General features: G+C 41.0%; 1 protein-coding gene across 1 annotated transcript in view; it reads right to left on the bottom strand.

Annotated features, from left to right (window-relative positions):
• Window positions 1-24,145: 24,145 nt before the first annotated feature.
• The window catches only part of cd109 (CD109 molecule), an 85,606-nt gene continuing 83,335 nt past the window's right edge, over window positions 24,146-26,416 (bottom strand). Inside the window, exon 37 of the mRNA XM_071532265.1 lies at window positions 24,146-24,288. Within this exon, the coding sequence (XP_071388366.1) occupies window positions 24,146-24,288 (143 nt within the window). The remainder of the gene's footprint in view (window positions 24,289-26,416) is intronic.

The following is a 26,416-nucleotide window of genomic DNA, read 5'->3' as shown; positions in this document are numbered from 1 at the left end:
GCAGCTGTTATTTTCAACACATCTGTGAGTCCATGGGATATTCTGTTACTTTCCACTTGCTCAGAGAGACTTCAGCAGGGAGGAAGCCTGACACTGGACCAGCTGCAGGCCGGTCTCCCTCCTCACTGCTGCCTGGAGAAACGGGTCTGAGACACGATGGCACATCAGTGTTTCCCCTGTAACTGGACACACTGGGTCGGCACGCTGCCAAGAGGAGCTCCCACTCCCTGAGAGAATTCATTAGTTTCAGTTTCACTGGACTACTTCTGTGTCACAGAGACTAAATTATGTTTCAGAGAAAGAAAGGAAGGAAGGAAGGAAGGAAGGAAGGAAGAGTCTGGAGCTAACACTGGTAAATATATTGAACTGAAAAGAAATACAAGAGCCGCTGAAAAATGATGCATCCATTTTAAAGGTGTAGTTCATTCTTTATTTCTATTCCTTACACTCTACACACACTAAAAAAGATGTAATTTTTAACAGTTTTGAGACAACACATATTTGTGTTACTTACTTCAACAAAATGTAAAAAATGTTGATACCAGTATATAGTATGTGTTTCAGCAGCAAAAGAAAAATGAATAGACTGAAGAAGTACAAACATACAATATAAATTACACAATAAACATAATACAAGCCATAAAGAATATAATCTATAGAATATAAACAATTTTGAGTAAATGCAGCCAACAATTCCAACATTTCAATTAGTCTGTGTGGGTGGGAAGTATTGGAAATTATTTTCATATATGGATTTACTTAGAGTTATTACTTACAGTTGTTACTCACAGATGTTACTATTACTTCAATATGGATAAAAATGGCGTAAACAGAGCTTGTGTTGCACTATAAACACGTGTGTTGTCCCAGAATGCAATGGAAAACCAACGCATCCTTTTTAAAAGTGTAGCTCAGTCCATGCCCATCTGTCACTTTCCCTCCTCTGATTTCACTATTTACAAGAAAACCTTTCAAATAACCCAGGGTGTCAAGCCAAGAGCATGTGTGCTGAAATATGCAAATTTGATAATTGCTTTGACTTTGACACGAGAAAAGCGGAACATGTGGCCGCCTGCTTATCTCTGAGGCCGCAGTGAAAATGGCTTTCTGCCTCAAGATGGTAACAATTCCTGCTATCTTTTAACAGTCTGCACTCCTGACATGAAAACAGAGCCGTGGATTATTTAACGATCAACGTGACAGGGAGACGATTATCTTTCACAAGAACCTTTTATTCCAGATAATGCAGGTTCTTCAGCTCATGGGCAGATAATTGGAGCAGGTTAACGTATAGCGGCTGATGCAAGGTGCTTCACTGCTTCAGGCGCAATCATTTCCTCAACATGTTAAAGTCAATGAGGCGTGTCACTCCAAACAGGTTAATTGGCATAATAGCAACATCATGGTTCAGGAAATTGCCATTTACAGTAACTTCCTGCACTGCGGTTACTGCTGAGTATGTAATTTATTCATGATAAACTGCTGTACAGCTGCAGCCATACTGTATGCCATGCTGAATGCACAGTGACTCAGTGTTGCATGTAAATACTATGTAGAGCAGTGGTTCTCAAACTTTTTCAGGTCAAGGACCCCTAAACTGACGCAAATTAGACCACGGACCCCCATTTGATAAGATTTTGTCCCAGGGCCCCCCATCTGATAAGATTTTTCTTTTAGATATTTTATTACAGAAAGTGTATGAAACCCATGACCACAATAGTCATACATTCTGTCATTGTGTTACTTATGGATGGAATTATAGTGAAAATAAATTATTCCCCTTTTTGCTGGGGACCCCCTGGAACCCCCTCAAGGACCCCTGGGGGTCCCCGGACCCCACTTTGAGAACCACTGATGTAGAGTGATATACTGTTTATAGAGGGCTTTCAGGTTACATAATTCACCCTCTGGCGGCCATATTGGAGGACCTCAGCTCTTGAGCAAAAGTGAACAGCTGATTGTGTTACAATTTCCAACAGAAATGAAAAGACGTTAATTTCTGCGCTGTTTTTGACTGGGAACTGATTTCATCACTGATCCATCTGATTGATTTAGTGTTTAGATAATGTCACCTTGTTAGCTAGCTAGCCATAGTATCTGGTCAGCTAACCATCACTGTCTTGTTGTTAACACATCTGATTAGCACACTAGCTAACGTATCTAGTAGCAGCTAGCGTTAGCATGTTAACATTAAAGGTCCTATATGGTGTAAAACAGGACTCCCCTTGCCTCGGTGATGATAAAGGAGTTGGATGGTCTATCTAAACATGGTGAAAGTATCAAAACGCACGGTCGGCAACTAAATCCACACAATCCATATTAGTGCAGCGAGCCTCTAAACGAGCCGTTTGGACTTCTGTAACTTTGTGGCGTCACAAAGGTTCGCTCATTAGCATAATAGACTAACACAGCGGTTGAGCGGTTGTCATTGTTTATTAACCGGAGAGTGTTCCCTACCTGTAGCCGCCGGGCCGCGGCGTCTCACGTTTCACTCTGGAAACGGTTAGCCGATCGGAACAGAGGGGTCGTTAATATTAATGAGCCTTAAAGACACGGCGACAGAAACAGCCTGTTCTTGGTAAGGCTCAGAGAGATGCTGGAAAATGAACGTGGAGAAATGGATTGAGAGTGTTTTTGGTTCATGACACCACACACACAGCTTTGAATGGAGCTCAAGACACAAAATAAAACTCTGGACAGTGGAGAATATGGGACCTTTAACATCAGTTTGCTGGCTAGTTAGCTAGCTAACAGTTTGTTCAGGTAAACTGAGCTGACTCTTCTCAAGCTACAACTCTTCATGTTTTGGAGTAGAGACTAGGGCTAAAGACAAGACAGTTTACTGTGTCACAGTAACTTACATTTGGAGACAAATCCACCTTATCACACTATTCACTTTTACTGAGAACATTACTGAATGGATCTACAGCCACACCACAACAAACTTTTCCAGCTAGCCTATCTCTTCTAGCCCAGCTGTTATTAGCCCTTTTTTGCACTCGGCCAATTCTTTGCAGCTGCAAAGCCTTTATATGTAGAATGATGTATAGTCTACTGTCTGTCATCATGCACTTGTTCCTTTGCATTGTATGTGAGATCTGTTAGTTCCATATGTCAGTATGGTCTCTGTTAATATGTAAGTTGTCAATATGTTTATGTACAAATGCCAACAAGACAAATTCCTGGAAATTTACTGCACTTGGCGGAGGAAGTGATTCTGGTTGTGATTGTGATTAAACGTTGTGCCACATTATAGTTGTTGCCCCAGTGGACTCTGCTGAATCCAATTTTGTCATGCTGAACATCCTTTTCAAATTAAAGATGTCAGATCAAAGGTCCACTGACAACAGAATGGAAACAGCTGGAAATAAAGGTGGTAAAGAAGCGATTGCAGTGGAGTAAACACTTGAAAACACTAGTCAAGAGGAGGGAGGAGTGCTCCTTTGAAGTTCTCTTGAAAGCACTTCCAAAAGTGCTGTTATTCTTCAAATTTACTCAAATAATAGAGGTAACTACTTTTAGACATTTAGCAGACACTCTGACTCAGAGTGACAGCAGTATAGATAAAGCATGAATTCCAAAAACCCCTAAAACAAGCAAAGAAGGACTGCAGGGTAGAACCACAGTGTCCTGACATTATTATCGAGAACTGACCATGAATTGACCAATTACATTTGACCATGCAATGGAAAAGTGACAGGAAAAAATGGCAGATTGGAATTTTAGTTGGTCAAACATTTTTGAAGGCAGAGACAATCTTATTGGTTGAGTTAAACCTCAATGGGTGGAGCCAAATAACTTCTTTTTTTTTTAGCACAAGTTGGCAAACTTGAATGGCAAGGAACTCCAGAGTAGCTGAAACTCCAATTTGTTTGTACAGGTAAGGAGAGAGAAGAGGATTTTTTCCACCTCCAGAATAAACTGCAACATTTGTACTATAATAAGTAACAGCATTCATTGTATTATTCCAACTCACCAACATAATCTGATTAGTTTCAGTTTGTTTTGGAAACCTTTCTGATTGCAGATATCAGATCAAAGGTCCACCGCCAACAGACCAGAACCAGCTGGTACCAGAGGTGGTAAGAGCAGAGATTAAATGGAGTAAATACTTAAAAAAAAAAAAAGTCAAGTAAAATAAATAGTTTAGAGCAGAACCGGGCCTCTGAACTGATGGTTGGTTACCTGTCAAACTGGCTGCAAGAGCAGATGAAATGTACCAACATTTGGCTGCAGACTGGTTTATTTCTCACGTTCACTGATAACCTTTTATCAAAATAATACAGAACAGAGGTTCTCAAACGTTTTCGTGTCACGGATCCCAAACAGACTTACAGTTTGGCCAGTTTTACTGTTCTTGAGTCAATCATTCTTATACATTCTCTAATTGGGATAACTCCCAGTGAATTAAATATTAGGGAAATTAAACTATTTAATTAAACCTCAAGGGCTGCTGGTAGTCCCTATAGGAAGATTCTCATCCCAGGATTCACCAGGAATTTTTAGTAATTCATCAACCAAATAGAATTTTAGATTAGAATGGAATAGAATTGGGATAGCCATCTGCCCTGATGTCTGCTGTAGTTATTTTGTTGAATGATATTTTAACCTTTATTTATCCAGAAAAAGACTACTGATTATGACTTTAGCTGTTGAGGGAGGGGAGAGTGTTATTCATTTTCCACATTTCCCCAGCTGGTCTGGGGGTTCGAACCAGCAACCTTCTAGTCACAAGACTGCTTCTCCAATGCTACAGTATATTCAGAATCTGATTAAAATCTGATCTTTAAGGCTGACCGTCCACATTGTAATTTACAATTCCAAATTGCATGTTATTTGCTGTGATAATGACATTGGATGTCATAGAGATGCAGGCATGTAAGGATGTGTTTTCTGTCCAGCAACTCTGAGTGCTGCAACAAGCTGATAAAATCTAGTCGCGGTGCAGAAAGCACTCGGTGCACAAGACAACATCAACGCTGGAGGAGGCCGGTGTCGGCCATGTTGTTCTCCTTCTTCCTGTGTCCAGGCTCTGCTGCTATCTCTCCTGCTGCCTCTCCTCCATGTTTGCTGTTCTCTGCTCTTCTTGTCATCAGCATGTGACGTCAAATCCGTGTCGGGTGGGAAGTGACAGAAAAAACCCGTTAAATCCGATCTGAGCGGTCCGACTGAGATGCTGTTGGAATCGCATGTCAGACCACCTAAGAATGCGGATTTAATCTGATCTGAAAAAATCGCCTTGTCATGTAGTTTTTGGCTGTTTGTGCATTATCCAAATCTTATCGGAAACACAAAGCAATCGTATTTGAGCTGCCTGTCTGAATAACAATAATAATAATAACTTTATTTATATAGCACCTATAACACCGCATTATGTAATAACTCGACAAAATGTAATACATTTTTACATTTTGTAGAGTTATTACATAATGCGGTGTTATTACATAATGCGTTGTTACACACCTTTAAAAACAGAGTTTACAAAGTGCTTTTACAGTCAAAATAAAAGCAGCATACTCAAAATGAATTTAAAAAGCAATGGAACAGGATTAGATTCAGATAGAAGGACAGAGGTGGAAAAGAGCAACATTCAAGTAAATAGTAGGATAACCATAAGATGAAAACCAAATTAAGATAAAATGAAGATAAAAATGAAGATAGAAAGACGATAAAAAGACGTCATCACATAAAAGCAAGTCTATAAAAACGGGTTTTAAGAAGTGATTTAAAAGAAACAGGGTTTTGGCTCTCTGCCAGGAAACAAACTTACTGCAACAGCCCAAATTGACCTGCATTTGTCTGATGGCTGCTGGTCATCTAATCCCATTACACTCACTCAGCCCCCCCCACCCCCCTCCACCAGTCTGATGGTTGATCAGACACAGCCTGCATGTTGTCCAGGTGTGCTGCACATGTTTCTTGGGAAAACCTGAGCACAGACACTTAGTTTGTAATGAGCATCAATCCTAATGATGCTACTGATCTGAAGCAACCAAACCGTTACCTTACACAGGATCTGCAGCCACTTTTCAACAGACAGTGAGCTAAGTGTGTGTGTGTGTGTGTGTGTGTGTACGTGTGTGTATGTGTGTCTGCATGTGGTTTTATGTGTGTGTATGTGTGGAAGTGTTTGTTTGTATGTGTGTCTGTGTGTGTGTGTGTATTTGTGCATGTGAGTGTGTATGAGTGTGCATGCAGGTGTGTGTTTGTGTGTGTGTGTGTGTGTGTGCAGTGTCGGCGCGTGGACGGAGACAGACACTTGTCTTAATTTGATTGTTACTAGGGTGACACTGGGTGACACAGCATAAATACATTTATCGCGATCTACAAAGAAAGAAAAAACAGAAATAAACCTACTATGCTTTAGGAACATTGTACTCCTTGTTTTACTGAGACTGAGTTACAGCAACAGGTTGAGTTCTACTAGATCTCTACTAGATCTCTGGACCTGCTCCCAACGAGGAGCTTTGAATAGCTTTAAGTCTCTTTCAGTAAAGTAATAATAAATATTGCACTATGTGAGTTGATTTAAGTGACATGAGACACAACTGGGGAGGATTTACTTAATTGTTTTGAATGGTAATGTATTAACCAATCAATGTGTGTGTGTGTCGGGTGAAGGTAAAATGCATTTACAGTTTATTTTCATGACTTTTTGCTGGGCTGTGCTTTTTACATATTTACTGTGTTGTTTTTCTTGGTCGTCCGTTGCATATTTAGCAATAGGCAATGTGTGATGATGGTTAACGGGACATGCACGTTGCGCATTTGGCGTTGCGTAATGGTGAAAACATATGGCAATTTGTCAACAAAATACATGTCAGGAACGAAGTAAAGTGCAAATTTTCATAGTAGATGATCCTATTTTTCTATTTTGCATGGTAACGTTGTGTGTGTGTTTGAGAGAGTGAGAAAGAGAGAGAGAGAGTGAGAGACTTTGTCTTTTGATGCTCTTTAATAAAACATCTCACTTAAAACAACCCGACAACCAGCCACAGTATCATAAAACCCTGCGCATTCAACCAACACTCTCACTCCCCAAAAACCGACCCAACCACTCACTCATACACACACACACACACACACACACACACACACCTGCACACCCCCCCACCCAACCCACAAGAAAAACCCCAGACTTACACTGACATCCTGCCATACCATAATACACATGACACAGTGTGCCTCCCCACACCTTACAGAGAGTGTGAGAGAGAGAGAGAGAGAGAGAGAGAGAGAAATGCTGTGGGTCATTGTGTGGCAATAACAATGGGCATCATATTATTATTAGTTTTGTTAATTTAGTTAGTTTAGTTTTTGAGTTTGTATAACCCCCCCCACCCCCCCCCCACCCCGCCAAATAACATCGAGTTGGCAACCCTACGTGAAATAGTTGATAAAACGTGTGGATGGGCGGCATATAGTTTTGCCCAGGGTGCCTGATTGGCACGTGACGGCACTGTGTGTGTGTGTGTGTGTGTGAGAGTGTGTGTGAGTGTGTGTGTGTGTGTGTGTGTGTGTGTGCAGGACAGTGTGATTTCTTTCTATGCATTCCAGTAGCAAGTGACACTGAAGAATAACACCCTGAAGTCCAGAAAATGGCCGGGGAAGTTGCTATCAATTACGATAATGGCTGCTTTATTTTACAGCTGAATGTTTTATTAGGGTGAACAAATCAAACTGATGGCTCCAAAGTTCCTTCAAAGCTGTGATGGATTCCTTTTCAAGAAATAATATTTTTAGATTTTAGGTGAGATTGTGTGTTTTTTTCTGAACAGGAGATCCAGCTACTATCAGAACGGTGGAGCTGGATTTCCTAAACGTATCTTTAGACAAAACTCATTTTCCGTATGCTTTTGGGAAACCCAGCCAAGTCCTGTCCTAATGTTGTAACTGCTACTCATTAAGAATTGTAATCTAAATTGAAAGAAAAGCAGATAACTCATTCTAATAAGGGAAAATAAGGAGAACTGTCAGGTTTGTAGTTGGGACCCAAAAGCGGAACACACCAGGCAGAGGCAGGGGTAAAAGTTCAAGGGTCTTTACTGAGCTGAAAACCAAAGTCTGAATCCAAGTCAGAACCAGATAATCCAAACAACAGTACAAAAACAGTGAGCTGAGACAGAATCCAGTAGGCGGGCAAAAGGTCATAACAAGTTATTATGGGCTACAGAAAACCAGGAAACAGGCTGGAACGACACACAGGAGAAAACACCGGGACAAACTGGCAAAGACTGACCGAAAACACAAGGTATATACAGTATACACACCATCTAGCTAACGATAAGTGGAGACAGGTGTGCTCTGATGGGCTGGCAGAAGATTGGCTTTTAGGCCCAATCCCACTGTCCCCCCTACAGACTGAGTCCTGAGCCCTCATGGACTCATGGCGACCTCACACCAAACGACTTTTCAAGAGATTTCACTTTCGCAGACAAATTTCCAATGTCGGAATAAAATCATGAGAGTTTTGCTGGAGTTGTTGTGTGCTCCCGTCATCTCCATCGTTTGGTGTAAGCTGGTCAGAAAACTCAGTCCCAGCTGTCTTCAGTCAGTCTTTTTCTCGTCTTGACGTTCAGATAAATGTTGTTTAATATTATCGGAAGTCTTTAGTCTTGGCTCATGCAAATAGTGAAGTTCAATGACGTGAACATTGTCAACAACCGATAGTTGCGCTCTCTCCGAAGGGAAAAAAGTGGAGAGAAATTGCTTTAGCCCTCGAAATCCCCAGTGAATATGCTATATAGCTAGCTAGCTAACCACTGTCCCGAACGGGGCTACTTGCAAGCTAACGTTAGCTACTGTAATGTTTGCTATTAGCCTACGAGCTAACCGTGCGTTTCTGCTGAAGATTGATAGCTTCAATCATATAAATCTGGCTGCAGTGCTCCCTCTCTCCCTTTCTCTCATACATACACGTGTGTGTGTGTGTGTGTGTGTGTGCGTGTGTGTGTGTGTGTGTATGTAGGAGGGGGATTTACTTTGTAGAGGTGTTCACAAGTCAGTCCATGTTTATAATCTATTGGAAAACTCTGAATAGTAGGGGAAGCCCTTTTCAAAATCTTCTAGTGTATGGTAGGCATTAATTGACATCACGTGTTGCCTTGACGACGTCAGACATTACTATCTCCCATCAATTAATCAATTTGTAATTTACTCTTTGTTTGCGCTTTTGGCTAAACAGCATTATTAAGCTAAAATGAAAAAAAAATGTTGATGAATAATGTTAAATATCCCTAGGTATATGTTTTGCAATATTGCAAAGTTTATACTGTGCTACTGGATGTAGAAAATACTCTTCATTCTACTAGGTTAACCTGCACTACATCATTACAATATTTAAAATATGTAAAAAAAAAAAAAACAGTAGGAGGTACGTTAAAAGCAAAAGGTACTTTTAATAAAGCTTAATGAGCACAAATAAGCACATAAGGGCTATATTACATGCTGCTTATATTAGCAGCATCTAACATCCTTCTTAAACGTTTAGGAAAACTTTCTTTTTTCTCAAATGTGTGTTTATTCTGTTTTAATGTTGCAATGTTTTCTCTTTTAACTGTATCTCGCATGTAGTTTGATCCTTTCATCCCTGTCTCTCTATGTTCTTATTAATTGTTTTTTTGTGGTTATTTTTCCTTAATTATGTTTTTTTTTTCTTTTGTATCGGGTGTTTTGGCAGAAATTTTCCACATACATGAATATTAACGTCACAAACGCTATGAACTGTGGGTAATTCCCTTTGGGATTGGGCCGTAGATGATGCAGAGGAGGCGGAGACAAGGTGGAACAGGTAAGAGCAGGAAACAGGTAAACCAATCATTGGAGCTGAAGCAGGAGGGGCTGGATGTATGGGAACTGGACACAGACACCCAGAGCAGAAACCAAGACAAACACAAAATGAACTGAATATGCATAATGAGAAAATCAATGGACCTCGGCTGGATTCCTTACAGAGAACAGTATGATGGAAGACGAGTGTCATATCTACAGAGGGAAGCTAATTTCCTCACTTACTCCCCGCTCCATGTCAAAAAGGAAAGATAACGTTAGAAAAGTATGTGAAGAACCGAATAACAGAGGAAGGCAAGGCTTGTGTGTCCGTTCAGGAACAAGTGAATAAGGCAGAGATATTCCACTTCATTTGGGCACTGTTCCATGAATATAGAAAGTAAAATTAGAATGAAATGAGGTAGTTGTCAGGATAATTGCCTCCATTAAGTTTGGATTTTGACTTTATCTAGCTCCCACTGCGGCCAAAGTAAAAGCCTCAATTAATCCCGTTCGTTTTTTTCCTGCCATAATAATATAATGATGATGCTAAACTCACTGTTCCATGCGTCTGTTTGAAGGAAGGAACCCAAATTGGATAATTTATTATCTGAATGAACTTTTCCCCCACCAGCTATCATAACGAATATCCAACTGCCAAAACAGTGGAATTACCTTCGATGGAGGATTCTGCAATTTGACGTTTTGGCTCTGCAAAGTTTTAGAAATGGAAACCTGTTGGAACGCTATTCTATTAGTCCTGTTATTTCTTTAATCTGTATATACAGTGTCTGGATCTGCTGTATTTTAAAGCTATTGAATGAAAGACTTCAGAAGATTGTTTTTTTTAATCCAAAATAGATATATAACATCTTGGCAGTCGTCTTTTTCACATATAAATTTATGTGTGATACACACCTATTCACATCCATTATCAGTCTGTTAATGTTTTCATTTTTTCAACCAAGCACTTAGGTGACCAAGCCAAGACGAAAGAGCAGAGGAAGCTAATATTATGAAGCCTAGCGCTCTGCTGCTAACTGAAAAAATACAATCTAGTCTAAATTTTCTACGTTAGCTAACATCATGGTATCCAACTTCGGACAGCAAATGACCAAAAAATCACAATCAATTATCAATATATTTCATCCTGTACTGTTTTCTTTGAAGTTTCGTATAACTTAACAATCCTCCATCTATCTTTTTTAAAGTTTAATATCACTTTTACCTTAAATTGTAAATGATTTTCTTCCACTCCCTGCAAATGGATGATAGTGCACCTATTTTTGAGATTCAAAAGGCATATCCTATTCGGGAAACTTACTTCAGTCCATGTCAGCGTTGATATTAATCCAATTCTGGACACTTACTTATATATACTTGATATTAACCTGATATTAACCCTTCCTGCCTGCTTCTTGTTCTTGACTAAGTTTGTTACTTGATGTTTTTATATGCTTAAATGTGTATAGATATTCATGAAATTTGATACCTAGCTTCTGAAATATATATTTAAGAAGCTAGGTATCAAATTTCATACATTTTTAAAAATGTATGAAAACTGAAAATGTATGAAACTGCACTTACCTTTCGGTTGGGAACTCTGTATAAAAATGGCAGTCATGCAATGGCAACACCGGAAATTACGTGAGTGACCGAGTGGCCGGAATTGGATACAGTTCCGTTAGCTAGCCTAGCTGACCTTCCAAGTTTAAACTAGCCATACTGGCCTATAGCTATCTAGGTAAGCTAGTTAGCTAGTTAGCTAGCCTGTTACCTTCAAAGTAAAGAGAAAAAAGTCATTAGCAATTATATTTTTTCTTTATATTTTGACTAGAGTTCCTTCTTTGCCATCCAAGTTTGCCAGTTAGCTAACTTGCGCTCTAACAAACTGTGGTTCTTTGGCTCCGCCCACTGAGGTTTAACTCAACCAATCAGATTAGTTCTGCCTCCAGAGCAGCTCTGCAATGTTTGTAGAACTGTAACTACAAACTGCCACATAGAGTACATGACACTGAAATAAAATCAATCACTCATATACTTTATATGCTATATAGAAGTCTGTAACTCACCATGTATATAGGATACTTACACAGGTGTTTCTAGGGATTCTGGGCAGCCTGACAAGCTGTGACGCTAATCCAGCCGCCCCACAGAGTCTAACATGTAGACTAGTATCTCCTCCTCTCTCTGAAGGTCTCCCTCTAGCTCGTGTTTGTAAAAGTCCTCCCTCCCTCCTATGCCCCCCACTCCAGCTCCCTGTATGCTTACAGATGTAGATATTGTAAAGGCCCTACTTTTACTGCCTGCTTGCTGAACTACTACTGCGCTTTTATTTTGAAAGATCAGGTTTCACTCTCTTTTCAGCAGTGAGCGGTTACAAGGACTGGTGAGGTAACTACAAGGCCAAGAGACACTAGAGTTTTGTGTTACAAAATCATTCGCTTCTATAACGTTCAAGGAAGAATTGTCTGTAGTAGTAATGCAGGATGAAAGGACTTCTAACATCTGAACACTGAACATAAGTCATCATGGCTGACGCATTTACCACAAAATTGTATAACCATCACAACTGCAAACAGCAACGCTCATTTTTACAGATTTTTCTCACCCAAATTGAGATGCAATTATCTCTCTTATTGGTTTGGGAGAAAGTGATATCATGTTTCACCCCGGTAAAATATTCAGACTAAAATGGCTTTGCGGCTTTCAAGTGAATGTTTATTATAGCGTTGCTTAATTTGATGATGCTGGTTGCGCCCCTATTAGTTTATGTGAGAAATAACAAAAGGCATATTAAAGGCATATTAAGAGGCAATAAGAAAAGCCATAGTTGACAATGTGTGTCTTAACAAGGAAAAACCGTTGACAAAATGCCCTTGTTTCTTTTCCAAATTTAAATCCTGTTTCCTTTATTTGCATCTGTTCTGTTGTTGATCGTAACAAACCAGCTTTGTTAAAAGTACTTTTTTAAATAAATTTGACTTCATCTGTTAGTTCTAAAAACAATGGATTCTTATTTGGGAAGAATAACACAAAGCCAAACTGTTATGAAACCAAATTTTTGTAATGCAAATTTCCAGACAAAAGAACAGAGCAAACAGAAGGGTGGCGGCGCATTTTAATAAAATGAACCGGCCAGTGAGGATCTGGAAGGAAAAACATCCCAAACCAGAAATTTCTAGTTTAATTTATATTTCAATATAGTTTCAAATATATGAACAGGTTAAGGTGCCTTTGATTGAAGTTATTTAAGTTAAGTTTAAGTTATCTAGGTTAGCTAGTTAGCTAGCTGACCTTCCAAGTTCAAACTAGCCATACTAGCCTATAGCTATCTAGGTAAGCTAGTTAGCTAGCTGCTGACCTTCAACATCATGATGCCATGGTCAGGAATGAATGAAAAAAGAAATCATTGCCATTCACATATTTTTTTATTTATATTCTGATCAGAGTTCCCTCATTACCATTCAAGTTTGCCAGTTCCTAAGTTGGCTAACTCTAAAAAGCTGTGTGCCTTGGCTCCGCCCATTAAGGTTTCATTCAACCAATTAGTTTCATTCAGTTAGTTTAATTTCTGCATCCAAGAAATGTTTGTATAATTTAAACTCCAATCCGCCAATTTTAGATGCTTTTATCAACAGTGTCATGAGTGCATATATTTTTAATATTGATGGACCCAGGCAGTGTTAGTGCCATTCTGTCCAGACACACAGGAACACATTCATACCTTCAGTCTGTGTTCCCCAGCTCTGACCCAGACCGCCTCAGGCAGAAAGTGGTGAAGGCACGGAAACTTGAAAAGATTAAGTTATCTAAAGGGAAGTTGTCAAAATGTCTGGAGGAAAGTGAGACTGAACACTTTGGTAACAGTGAGGTGGAGGCAGGAGGCAGTGTGTGTGTGTGTGTGTGTGTGTGTGTGTGTGTGTGTGTGTGTGTGTGTGTGTGTGTGTGTGGAGAGAACAGCAGCCTGGCGGTGGATTCACAGTGGAGGTCTCTTCTGAAATGTTCTGCAGCGTCATGCACCTCAGGCCGGGACTGCACACCACAAACCTGCTGACAGCACATGACGCAGCACCCTCCCTTAAACCCTCTCCTTCAGTGAAATCCGCCACTTCACTGTGTGAGCTGGAGCCTGGAGGAGGAGAAAGGCGGTAGGAGGGAGGAAGAAGGAAGGAGGTAGGAGGAAGGAGGAAGGCCGGGCCGACGGCAAGGACCTGAACACAAAGGCTGCGTTCACACTGCAGCTGGAAGCGCTCCAATTCTGATCCAGTTCAGTCCAAAAGCAGGTCAGGTGAACTGAAGACTCTACAGCCGCCCATAGGAGTGAGCGGGTTTGTGTGTAGTATATTACATAGTATATGATGTATATGATGTAGAATGTATATGATGTAGTATATGATGTATATGTAGTATGCTATATCACGTATAGGGATGGGAATCGAGAACCGGTTCCAGTTGAGAACCGATTCCAAATTGTCCGATCCATCTGAATCGTATGCCTCCGAGGTTATCGATCAATTCCTTTTATGGATGCCGGCATGTTTTTCTGACAGTTGCGCATGCGATTGCAATTGTATTGCATTGTTGATTTTATGTGCCAGTTTGGTTCAAGCTTATTCCCTTTTGAAAAGGAGTATTGTAATTTATTCAAATGTTACTAGGCATACATGCCTATTTTTCTAAAGAAGAATTGTTTATTTTATCAGTCAGTTTTATATTTGTTTTCCAAGTTATATCCTTTTAAGAAAAGGAGCATTGTAATTTATTTTAACATGTTCAGATGTTATTAGGCAGACATTCTACACTGTGTTCAGACTCAAGAGATAATAAAACAGCTGCGTTGACGTTGAAAACCTGTGTAGGCCTACTTTTTTTTTCCACACAGAAAATTGATCGGGAATTAATAAGGGAATCGATAAAGAATTGGACCGATAAGCAGAATCGATAATGGCATTGGTATCAATAAAATATTATCAATTCCCATTCCTAATCACGTAGTATGATATATAGTGATGTAGTATGTATATGGCGTGTATATGATGGTATGAGACATGCTTGTGACAAAATATTATAAAAGACTATATAGGTAAACATAACACTTGACCTGATTTTTCCCTCCCATGTGACTCAGATCTGATGTTTTCTAATCAGTGTGAACAGCAAAAAGCTGCATGGAGTCACATTTTTTTTTTTATTCCCATCTGGATCACATTGATATGAGCTACAAAATCTGATCCTGAGGCATGAGACCTACAAGCGACTTAGTTTGAACACTCAAATCCGAGTTCATCAGCATTACCACAACAATAAGTAAGTCACACGTCACTCACCTGAGACCGTTTCACAACAAAGACAGATAGCCGGCTTGATTGGTATTTGGGGAGACGCCTCGATTCAGCTGAAATTCAGATTCAGGTGTTCAGATACAAGTCTCATGTAGGCTGCATGCCTCGGGATCTGATTTCGTAGCACATATCCATGTCCAAATCGAATCGGAATTGAAAAACTGTGACTCCTTGCAGCTTTTAGCTGTTCACACTTAGATTAGAAAACATCAGATCTGAGTCACATGTGAGGGAAAAATTAGAATTGGGACACTGTCAGCTGCAGTGAGAATGTAGTCTTTGTCTCATCTGCAGTCTGAACACTGAACTGAACTCCACTGCCTTTCAGTCAGAGTGTGAACTATACCATGGCTTATTCATAGCTGCAAGCATGTAGGCCTACTTGCTTTATGTCAGCACATCTGATATATAATAATCAGTTAATGACCACATCAAACCTCCACACGGGTATCAAAACCAAACATATTATAGTTTGCTGACTACAAAACAGAGAAATGAATAATGGCGATTTGTGTGGGACTATCTTGGTCTGATCTTTGAGTTAAAGTGAGTGAAGTTTGATATTGCGTCGCCACGCTTCGATGGTGATGGCAAGAATAGCATGCATGCCATATCTTTATTAAAGTGAATTAGTGATGAATCACCCTCATGCATGAATCAATCAATAATAGTCTAATTTTACGCATGATCCATGATGATGAAGATACAGAAAAATAGAAATGCATGGCAAAAATAGCATATTGTCAATATTTTTGAGACCCCCCAAAATTTCACAAATCATGTTTTCAGGGGAGCTCATGTCTTATTAAGGGGAGCCAAGCTCCCCCTGGCTCCCCTGTAGTTCGCCCCCTGCATTCAGTATCTAATGGCCCTCAAACTCGTGTTCTGTAATGGGCCAGGTGCAGGAGGTTTTATGGCCCCCCTGCCTCCAGTTATTTGTTGATAACATTAATTTCCATAGTCATGTGAAGGAAGGGGGAGCCACTGTGTTGGTATGAATCACAGTTTTAATGTGACTTTAATACATACAGTACATTGGAACATTTTTTAGGCAATGTGAATGGATCATTTTGCCAAAAATTCTGACCAATGATATTTTCTAAGTGTACATTTTATCAGATGTTATCAATCCCCTGCCTATAAATGACTGTTAATCAGTTTAATATCTATAGTCGTTTTGAATAAGGGGGGCGTGGCCTGTTGCACTCCCTGCACTGACATGCTGCGTCTCCACTGCCAGGCCGTTACAGAACAGTTTCATCACTCAGTTGTTATGAATCAAAAGCCCTGAAGGGAAACTAAATTTATCACAGTGACAGCTCAACCACAGACAAGATATGCAAATCCTGCATGTCATCATGACTTTGTAAACCTTTGGGCTTTAAAAAAAAACAAAACAGTGGCAACACCCTTCTCTCATGAATATAGACGTTGCACATACTGTAGCTTAAATATGATTTTGATTGTATTTTAGCACATGTGCATTGTTGTGTGGTATTTGTCTGCAACTTTTATGTTTTGTGCCTTTGATGCCAGGCTTCTTTTAAAATGGTTTTAAGTCTCAGTCAGGTGAGACTAACTGGTTAGATAAAAGTTAACATAGGTAGAGAAACTGTCATATTTTCTTTCAATCATCTCACTTCAGTGCAACTCCACGATTTCAGCACTGGATTTAAAACTCATACAAAACAACAACTAGACAGGAATGCTAAGTTGTAGGAAATCATCCAGTCATGCAGAATAACAACCTAAAAGTCAAATTGGGTGGAATTCCCCTTTAAGCAGTGAACAGAGCCGTCCAGACTCGGACTTGCAGCTCTCCAGACAGAAACAGAAACCAGACAGAAACCAGTCAGAGCTGCACACGCTCATGCCGAGGGCTTTGCCTGGGTCCAGACCTTTGACTCCGCCCACTCCACCAGTTGACTGATTCTGGTCTGGCATCGTGACATGAAACAGCGGTTTCTCTCGGTTGAATAATGATCGGTCCAATGAGCGCCGGGGGGGAACTAACGATTAGCCAATCAGCGCCATTGTCAAGCTGTTGTCAAGCTGTTCGCCGGAACCACGGAGGAGTAATAACAACAATGGCGACCGCTATAGACAAGATAGACGCTGCTATCCAGGCTGTTCTAAATCCATTAAAAGTACCAATTACTTATAAATCCGAAAGACTTTGTTTTTGCTTGGCTCCGTGTTGTCAAAGATGCTCTATACTTTCTGAACCGTCTCTGGTGTTGTCATGGCTACGCATCAGTGTCGACTTAAAATGACGTTAGATTCAGGCGGACACGTCGGCCTCTAGTGATTGGTTAGGGAAAATCGAATCCCCCTCCCCCACGGAAATCAGTTAGAGTGGAGGCAATGTCAGACTGAAGATGGAAATGGAGTGGAACGAGTTGACAGTTCTGTGTGATATCAGGCAAGCCGAGGGCATCCAGAGCCAAATTCAGGTCAGTCAGTCAGTCAGTCAGGTAACGCTTAGTGAGATGCCGCGCTTCCTCAGATGGCCTCTAGAGGGCGTTTTTTGACTGTGAGATTCAGTGTTTCCCATACAGAGGCACAGAATCAAAAGCTGGTCAGTGTATAGAAATGGATCTAAGTGGATCTCTAATGCGCCTGATGTCGCATCACATCCTGTCTGTAATGTGGAGATGAAGAGACAGCAGACCAGCAGACCGAACTCAGTCCACAGAGTGAAACTTAACATTCCACAGTCAGTCAACGGGGATTTGCAGACAGCGACTCGTCTTCGCTGCCCTACAGACTTTTAACGGTGGGTGACGTCATCTTGTGGTATTTAAGCAGCGTTAGTGGAATTAGGTCATTTAACCAGCCGCTGTGCTTCAGTGCAGAGAATTGAACACAAGCCGTGGGTCTGTACAGGATCTGGGCTTGTTTGATTTTAAGTAGTGTGCGGATTCCTTGCCTTATGTTATGAAGTCTCTGCTGATTGGAACCTATGCACCTGCTGCCAATCACTCTACAGCAGTGATTCTCAACCTTTTTCATATCAAGGACCCCAAATTCAGACCACATTAGGGCCACGGACCCCATTTGATGAGATTTTGTCTCTCAAACCCGAATCTGAGAATAAAACAGTCATTCTTCTACATTCTCTCTAATTGTGTTAACTTCTTGTAAATGAAATAATGCTGAAGATGAATAATTCATCAATTTGCTTGGGACCCCCTGGATCCCCCTCAAGGACCCCACGTCAAGAACCACTGCTCTACAGGACTGACCATAGGTGCAACAGCTCCCTGAATAGTGTTGGATCACCCAGGATCTTCCCAGGGTCTCAGTTCTCTGGAGGATGCGGCGGGTTCATCCTTCTTCTTCCCCTCCCAGCGCTCTCTCTCTCCGCTCCGTGCCCCACAGCTGTGGAAAATAAAGATAACCAGTTTCATTTTGTCAGCACAAGTCTAAACAGCAGTAGCCGGAGCTGATGAAGTGCCTGGAAACTGAATCGTCTGAGGTCAGAGCTGACAGCTGGTGGTCCGGGGACCACCAGGGGTCCTTGAGGGGGTTCCAGGGGGTCCCCAGCAAAGTGATGAATTCTTAAACTACAGCATTATTTCATTTACAAGAAGTTAACACAATTAGAGAATGTAGCAGAATGACTTCTGAATGAAAGCTGCTTTACTTTGCCTTAAATAGCTGTTAACCCACCTAAGAACTTCATTAGTGGAGAGTTTTATTGTCTCACGATGGTCTAAATCTGTGGTTCTCGATGTGGGGTCCGCGGACCAGCAGGGGTCCTTAGATGAATTGTTAAACTTCACCATTATTTCATTTATAGGAAGTTAATACAGTTAGAGAATGTAGAAGAATAACTGTTCTGATCATAGTTTCTCTGTTATCTCTCTACCTACAATACAGACAGTCATGGGATTCTGGACAAAATCATATCTGACAATAAAAATATTCTCTGATTTGGGTCCGAGAGACAAAATCTCATCAAATGGAGGTCTGTGGCTCTGATGTGGACTGAATTAAGGGTCCTTGATATGAAAAAGGTTGAGAGTCACTGGTATAGAGGAAGAAACTGGGACAGTGTGCAAGAATTCTCTACTGCTTTTAGGGGGATTTAATTAGGAATTTTACAGCTTCAACAGCCATATTCCACATTAGCCGGGTTTCCATCCAAGTATTGGTTTGCGAATTACAGCATGATATATCGAATTAGAAAAGCTGAATGGAAACAGCAAGATTTGATAGGCTGACATTCCTTCACTGCAAAAAAACAAAACGTCCATCTTAACAAGTCACTTAGTCTCATATTCAGCCTTCAGATCTTATCTTTCTCAAACCAAGAGAAACATTCTGCACTGAGGAGAGATAACTCCACTTGTCTCCAATGAGTTTTCTTGAAATGAGACTGATGATGACTGATGAGCAGTGGCGGGACTATATGGCTCTCATTGATTGACAAAACATAAATGATAATACAAATTACTACTACATATTAGTATAAATGATAAATTCACTCTTAGTTTAATATAGTGAAATTAAGTCATCTTTCCTAATTGCCGATTTAATTATTATAGGAAAACTCTTAACATATATTTTAAATAAATGATGGAGGCCATAAAATCAATGGAAGCACATATCCACAGGTGCCAGTGGGCTGCCACCAAACCAACTAGCAATCTAACCAAGGGCTGGACAGACAGTGTAGGCTAGGCTACTTTTTATAAAATTAAAAAAAGACCTCCTCACCTTGGCCATCAGCAGAGGAACAGAAACAAAATGCTGCATTGTGATTGGAGCAGCCACATGATTAGTTAGTAATGTATTTGTAAACACAGATACAACTTGGAACCAGTTTTTAATGAATGCTGACAGGCGCTGACAGACTACCAGGCGCATTGTACGAGTAAACAATTTTTATTTTATAATTATTTGGCATTATCTAATTTAAGTAGACTTTCTTCTCTAGTTGGAGGGGGGCGCCCCGCATTAACGAACCGCCACTGCTGATGAGAAAATGACTCTTGATTCTACTAGATTCTTCAAAAAAAGTTGATTTGCATTGGAAACAAGTGAAATTATCAAACCACACTGGCAGATTTTCCCCCTTTTTGTGAGAAAATTACAGTTTTAGGACTCAATTTACAGACTAAATGACTTGTTAAGATGGAGATTGTTTGCAGTGTTCAGCAGTGCAAAAAAGTGGCTCTGGACTTTCTGACATGCTGTCTGTCCACCACAACCTCATAGAAACATCAGACCTGCTGTCACTCTCATGTGTAAGATGACTTGTAATATCATGACTATTAGTTGGTGTAATATTACCAACTCAACATACTCTTTGTTTTCCTCTCCCGGACGAAAGCAGCAGCTCGCCCGCCGCTAATCAACACTAATCAACTCTCGGCAGATTTGTTCCATTTTTTTCTTGTGGATGTGGGTTTTCCTCTGCATTCACTAAACCTGTCATGTTTTTCACGGTGGAAAAAAAGACCTAACCTCTCCCCCAATCAGCCGCTCCGCTCGGCCGCCCGGCCCGCTGACGCTCCGGTGATGTCATCGCAGATGCCGAGCGGAGCCAGAGAGCAGTGACGCATTTTCATTTTCATCCTGACAACCGGGGGAAACATTTATCCATTAAGGGAAATGGTGAGTAGTTTTTTTTTTTTTTTTTTTTTTTTGATGTTTGGACGTCGCCGAGGAATTCGTCACCGATCAACAATTCTCTGCTTATGTAATAACCAGCGATCCAAGATACTGCAGGGTGAGAGTGGCTCTGTGGTAGTAGGGGAGACTCATACTGCGTTAGGTAAAGAGGCAGCTTTTTTAAATGTGTAGCCCTGTACCCAGCACACACACACACACACACACACACACACACACACACACACACACACACTGTTCTCCCTGCTTGTTTCAAGCCGCCTCCAGACAGGAATCACTGGCACTCCGACGTTTGGGGCGAAAGTTGTTCGTTCTGACTGATGACCTCTTTGGAGATATTGCCTTTCCAGACGCGGTCGCCCGGAGGTGAAATGCGGTAGTGGAAAAATATCCCCCCTCCTCCCTCCTCCTCCTCCTCCTCCTCCTCCAACCCCTTCCCCTCCCCCCTCCTCCTCCTCCTCCTCCTCCCCCTCCCCCTCAGCTCATCTGTGCTGCTGCCTGTCAGATTGTTTCTCTCCTCTGTGCGGCGAGGAGGGAGTCGGGTTCTAGGTTGAGGAACTGATGGAAAATGATATCACTGTGGACCACTACCCATCAGCCCCTCACTCCGACCCCACCCCTCTCTCTCTCTCTCTCGTTCTATCTCTCTGTCTCTGTCTCTCTCTCGTTCTCTCTCTCTCTCTCTCTCTCTCTCTCCACACGGTGAGAGAGAGAGCTATGCTGACCCCTAATGGCAGCCGGAGGATCGATCTAACTGATAGGAAGTTTCCTTCCAAAGTGAGACGTCCACAGGCAGAAAAGTGTGACACCTACCAGAGGTGTGATCAAGTTAACTTTGCTCAAGTCCAAAGTCAGGCTCATGTCTTGAGGCACAAGTCTCAAGTCAAGTCTCAAGTCTAAATGTAGAACAGCAAGTCAAGTCAGAACAAATCAAGAGTCCAGTATCAATTTAATATCTTAAAGAAAACTAAATATCTAGGACTTTTCAATGCAATATGGTTTTAATAGGATAAAAACTTGGTAAGAGCATCATGAGTTTGATTTCTATAATCAGTTTCAACTTCAATAAATTCAATCATTCCATACAAATTCGTCTGCTGGAACAAATCTCATCATTTTCAATCTAAGTCATTTACACAAACACAAGATCTCAAGTCAAGACTTTAGAAACCTTTTCAAGTCATCAGAGTACAAGTCAGAGTCAAGTCCCAAGTCACCAGGACCCAAGTCAAGTCAAGTCAAGTCTCAGGTCTTCTCTTCATGCATCAAGTCAAGTCTCAAGTAGTTAAAACTGTGACTTGAGTCTGACTCGAGTCCAAGTCTCCACCTCTGACACCGACTCATATGAAACAATCAATAAGACAAAAGGACAGCAGGTAGGATGCAGCTAGGATTAATCAGTGATGTTGAGGTAAAAGGAGGCTAAACTATGAGCCAGCTGAAACAACAACCAGTGATGTAAACAACAACAAACTGTACTGTATATTCTGATAAATGTTAATTCCTGTTTTCTGGAAAAGACTCTATTTTCATGGAGCTTGTATCAAAAGAAGCTCCTCCTCCTCCTGCTCCCACCAGAAAGAAAATTAAAAAGAAAATAACAGAAAGAAAAAATAACAATGAGGTAGAGTATGTTGAATACACATGAATGAGACATTATGAGTTGACAGTTTGAGTTATTATCCAAATTATGAACTGTGCACAGATTTTAAAAAAGTCCTTTTGCTTTCCTTTGATGGTGAATGCCAGTTTCTCCCCAGCCAAACACTAACAGAGGTTTTTCTCAGGGACTGGCTCGCTGTATAACGGATATTATTAATTTAGAATATAAAGTTATTTTTCTCAAACGAATGAAACTGAGCTCGGTCGGTTTCACCCTCTGCTGTCTCCCTGGCTTTCATACCAGAGCGACGACCCACAATGCAAAGCGGGGATAGCTTGATTAACTTTGGCGTTCGTCGTAACGAAAGCCGAGTCTCTGATAATAACGGAGCGCACGGCGTTCCAAACCAGTAGCAGAACCATTTATTTTGGATGAGTGGACCTCACAGTCCTCGGAGTCCAGTAACACACACACACACACACACACACACACACACACACACACACACACACACACACACAGCCAGCCATGACTCATTAACGGCTCCCTGCTGATTTGCCACGTTGCCTTGGTTCTGCAGAAACCTGGGTTTGGGGGGGAAAGCATTAACATCGGCAATTAAAGACCAGCGTCAGCCTCGTTAGCGGTCTGCTGTGTCGTTTAGATCATTGGTTCTCAACGTGGGGTCCGGGGACCACCAGGGGTCCTTGAGGGGGTTCCAGGGGGTCCCAAATTGATGAATTGTTAAACTTCAGCATTATTTCATTTACAAGAAGTTAACACAGTTACAGAATGTAGAAGAAGGACTGTTCTGATCATAGTTTCTCTGTTATCTCTCTGCCTACAATACAGATAGTCCTCCTTCAGTTCAGTCGGTTTGTCCCGGTGAGAACGATGGCCTTTGAACTCCGGTGGCACCGAATAACGACACCGAGAGTCTCAGTCCTCTAACAAGAGAACTGCAGGAAACCACCCTGAAACACAAGGGATTGTGGGTAGAAGCAGACGGATGCGGCTCCTCATGCTTGGAAAGTATGAAGTCTGGACTGATGCTCATATTCAGCTGTTTCTTCCTGTGTTCTTAACTGGGGCCAGCTGCATAAAGATAGACCTGGTCTTAGACTTAAATGTGACTCTAAGTCAAACTTGCTATAGACATTTATATTTACCTGTTTCTACTACTTCTTGGTTGTTGTAGATATCTAATGAGTTGTTTCTGTCTCTAAAGACTCTCTTCTTCAGACTCTTCCCGAAAACCAAAGATTTTGCATCTTTTCTTAAACAGCTTCAGTATTTAAACTTCCCACTCTGACAGTTAGGCCGACTTGTTGCCATAACAACAAAATTCTTAACTCAAGATTAGCCAGGGGGAAGGTGGCTAACTTTCCTACCTCAAAATAAGTCAGTTGTAATATTTAAGTAACAGACGGTCTTAATTAGACTAGTCCAACCTGAGAATCTAAGACCAATCTAAGGCTTAGACTAGTCTTAAACTAGCTTTATGCAACTGGCCCCAGGTATGAACACCACAGAAGAAGAGACAGACAAGTCCGTCATGTCAGATAAAGTTACAGGAGCTGGAGTCAGATTTGTTTTGACTCTCTAACCTGCAGGATGACAGGTTCAAACTCTGTCCAATAAAGGAGCTACTTGTGAGTCATGTGACTTTTGTTTACAAGCCCTGGTTCACTTGTGCAAACCAAAACAAACCAAAACAAACCAAATTCAACAAAGTCAAGCTCCCCACTCTGGTTCAGCCCAAGGAAAATAAACAGTATCCCGGAGTGATGGATCAGGTGGAGCTCGGTGCGCTGCCTGCCTGGGGCCGGCTCAGCTGGATGCCTGGGTGTTGCCGGGACCCGACCTTTGACCTCTGGGTGACGGGTCGGACTCTCCACAGCGAGTCCTCGGTGCTTCCAGCTCTGACCTCTGACCCTGCGGACGTGCGAGGAGCTTCAAAAAAAGAAAAAAAAGGTCCAAAAAAGGTTGAAAAATGTGACACCAAATGAGAAATATTGAATACTTCATATTATCAATGTTACTGTTATCTTAATATTTTAGTACTTTTACATGTATTCCTTTCACCATGTGGGTTTGAATGACATCATACACTATTCTAAAAAATGTCCATCTTACAAAGTTACTTAGTCTCATATTCAGTCTTAAAATCTTGTCTTCTATTCAGTCATAGTGAGATAATTCTTCTTGCCAAATTTCCAAAACAGTTTCCAGAGGTGACTTGACCCTTGACTTGACTTGGGTTCTGGTGACTTGGGACTTGACTCTGACTTGTACTCTGATGACTTGAAAAGGTTTCTAAAGTCTTGACTTGAGATCTTGTGTTTGTGTAAATGACTTAGATTGAAAGTGATGAGATTTGTTCCAGCAGACGACTGAATTTAAATTCTGTTTTCTGAATTTGTATGGAATGATTGAATTTATTGAAGTTGAAACTGATTCTAGAAATCAAACTCATGATGCTCTTACCAAGTTTTTATCCTATTAAAACCATATTGCATTGAAAAGTCCTAGATATTTAGTTTTCTTTAAGATATTAAATTGATACTGGACTCTTGATTTGTTCTGACTTGACTTGCTGTTCTACATTTAGACTTGAGACTTGCCATTAGACTTGTGCCTCAAGACTTGAGACTGACTTGGGACTCAAGCAAAGTTAACTTGGTCTCACCTCTGACAGTTTCTCTTCACGCTAATCTGAAATTTTCAAGAAAGCAAGTGTCAACATCTTGAAACGAAGCAGGATGAGGCAGACGGACCCAGAAACCGACACTTCACTCAGGAAAATATTTCAAACAAGTCGATTTACATTGGAAACAAGTTAAAGTCACACTCCATTCGATTTTTCTCATTTTAATAAAAATAAGAGTTTAAGATTCAAAACCAGATTAACTCTGGAAAGCTGGATTTTGAAAACAGGCGAAGACGCCAAGAGAGCCGACAGCGTTACAGCCTTCGTCTGCACACACAGACATCTAATAATACAAGGAAAATTAAAAAACAATAAAAAATAAAAGGAAATGAAAGCTCATGCTGTAAAACTACCTTTGAAATCTATCCTTGGAATAAGTCAAATTTATTTATACAGTGACTTAAACACAAAATACAAAGTGCTTTGCGAGATTAAAAGAGAAAGAAAACAATCTAAACAGACAAAAAAAAAAAACCCAAACACATTTCAGAAAAGCAGATAAAACACAACAGGCCAGCGAGGGAAAGTGGGTCTTTAACTGATTTTGGCAACAGATTATACAGAATAAAAACAACACGACCAAATCTGTGTCGGCTTTTTCAGTTCTAAAATACGATCTTGGGAAAATATACATATACAGAGAGGAGAAATACATCCATTAGTTAGTTGTATAACATGACACAGGCTCATCGCCAAAAGCCAAAAAAGGAACTAAGCTCTTAAACGATAAACAGTAATGGCAGTGTATTATCTCTACTATCTCTGTCCCAACACACACCTCTTCCCTCACACACACACACACACACACACACACACCTACCTCTTCCCTGCACCATGTGACCGGGTCCAGTGACGCCATAGGCTGTGAGTTCATTTAAAGGGGAGGAAGGTTCCGTCGAGTCGCATCTGATTTTTACTCCCAGCATTCTCCACATTCCTCTGCGGGAGGGAGGGAGGGTGGGGGGGGGGGGGGGGAGTGTGCACTCCCCCCCCCCCCTCTGCCACGTTGCTGATTACCACACAAGGTTATCACGCGACCCAAATAGTCCAAAATTGTTTCCATAGCCTGAAGTAAAGACTTTAGGGCTGCAGTTCATATTCTTCTTTCTTCTTCTCTTCCTTTTTATTTTATTTCCCACTGCTTGATCGCTCTACTATGGGCGGCATGGCTCTGACCTTTGACCTCCTCACTGCTGTATTGGTCGCTTATAATGCTGTTGATCTGGGAATTGAAGCTTATTCTACTCATTGCATGTCAGCCTACAAGTAAATGCAGGTTCTATTTTAAATATATAGTAAGTCCATATGAATGAGCAGGTGCAGCACTCATTAAACCCATTAAAATCTGTTCCT

Source organism: Centroberyx affinis, unplaced genomic scaffold (genome assembly GCF_046629955.1).
Source record: "Centroberyx affinis isolate AG114_WGS23_722 - 3 ecotype Tasmania unplaced genomic scaffold, CSIRO-AGI_Caff_v1 ptg002182l_1, whole genome shotgun sequence".
Classification (NCBI taxonomy): Eukaryota; Metazoa; Chordata; class Actinopteri; order Beryciformes; family Berycidae; genus Centroberyx; species Centroberyx affinis.
This window is presented reverse-complemented; position numbering and strand designations above follow the sequence as displayed.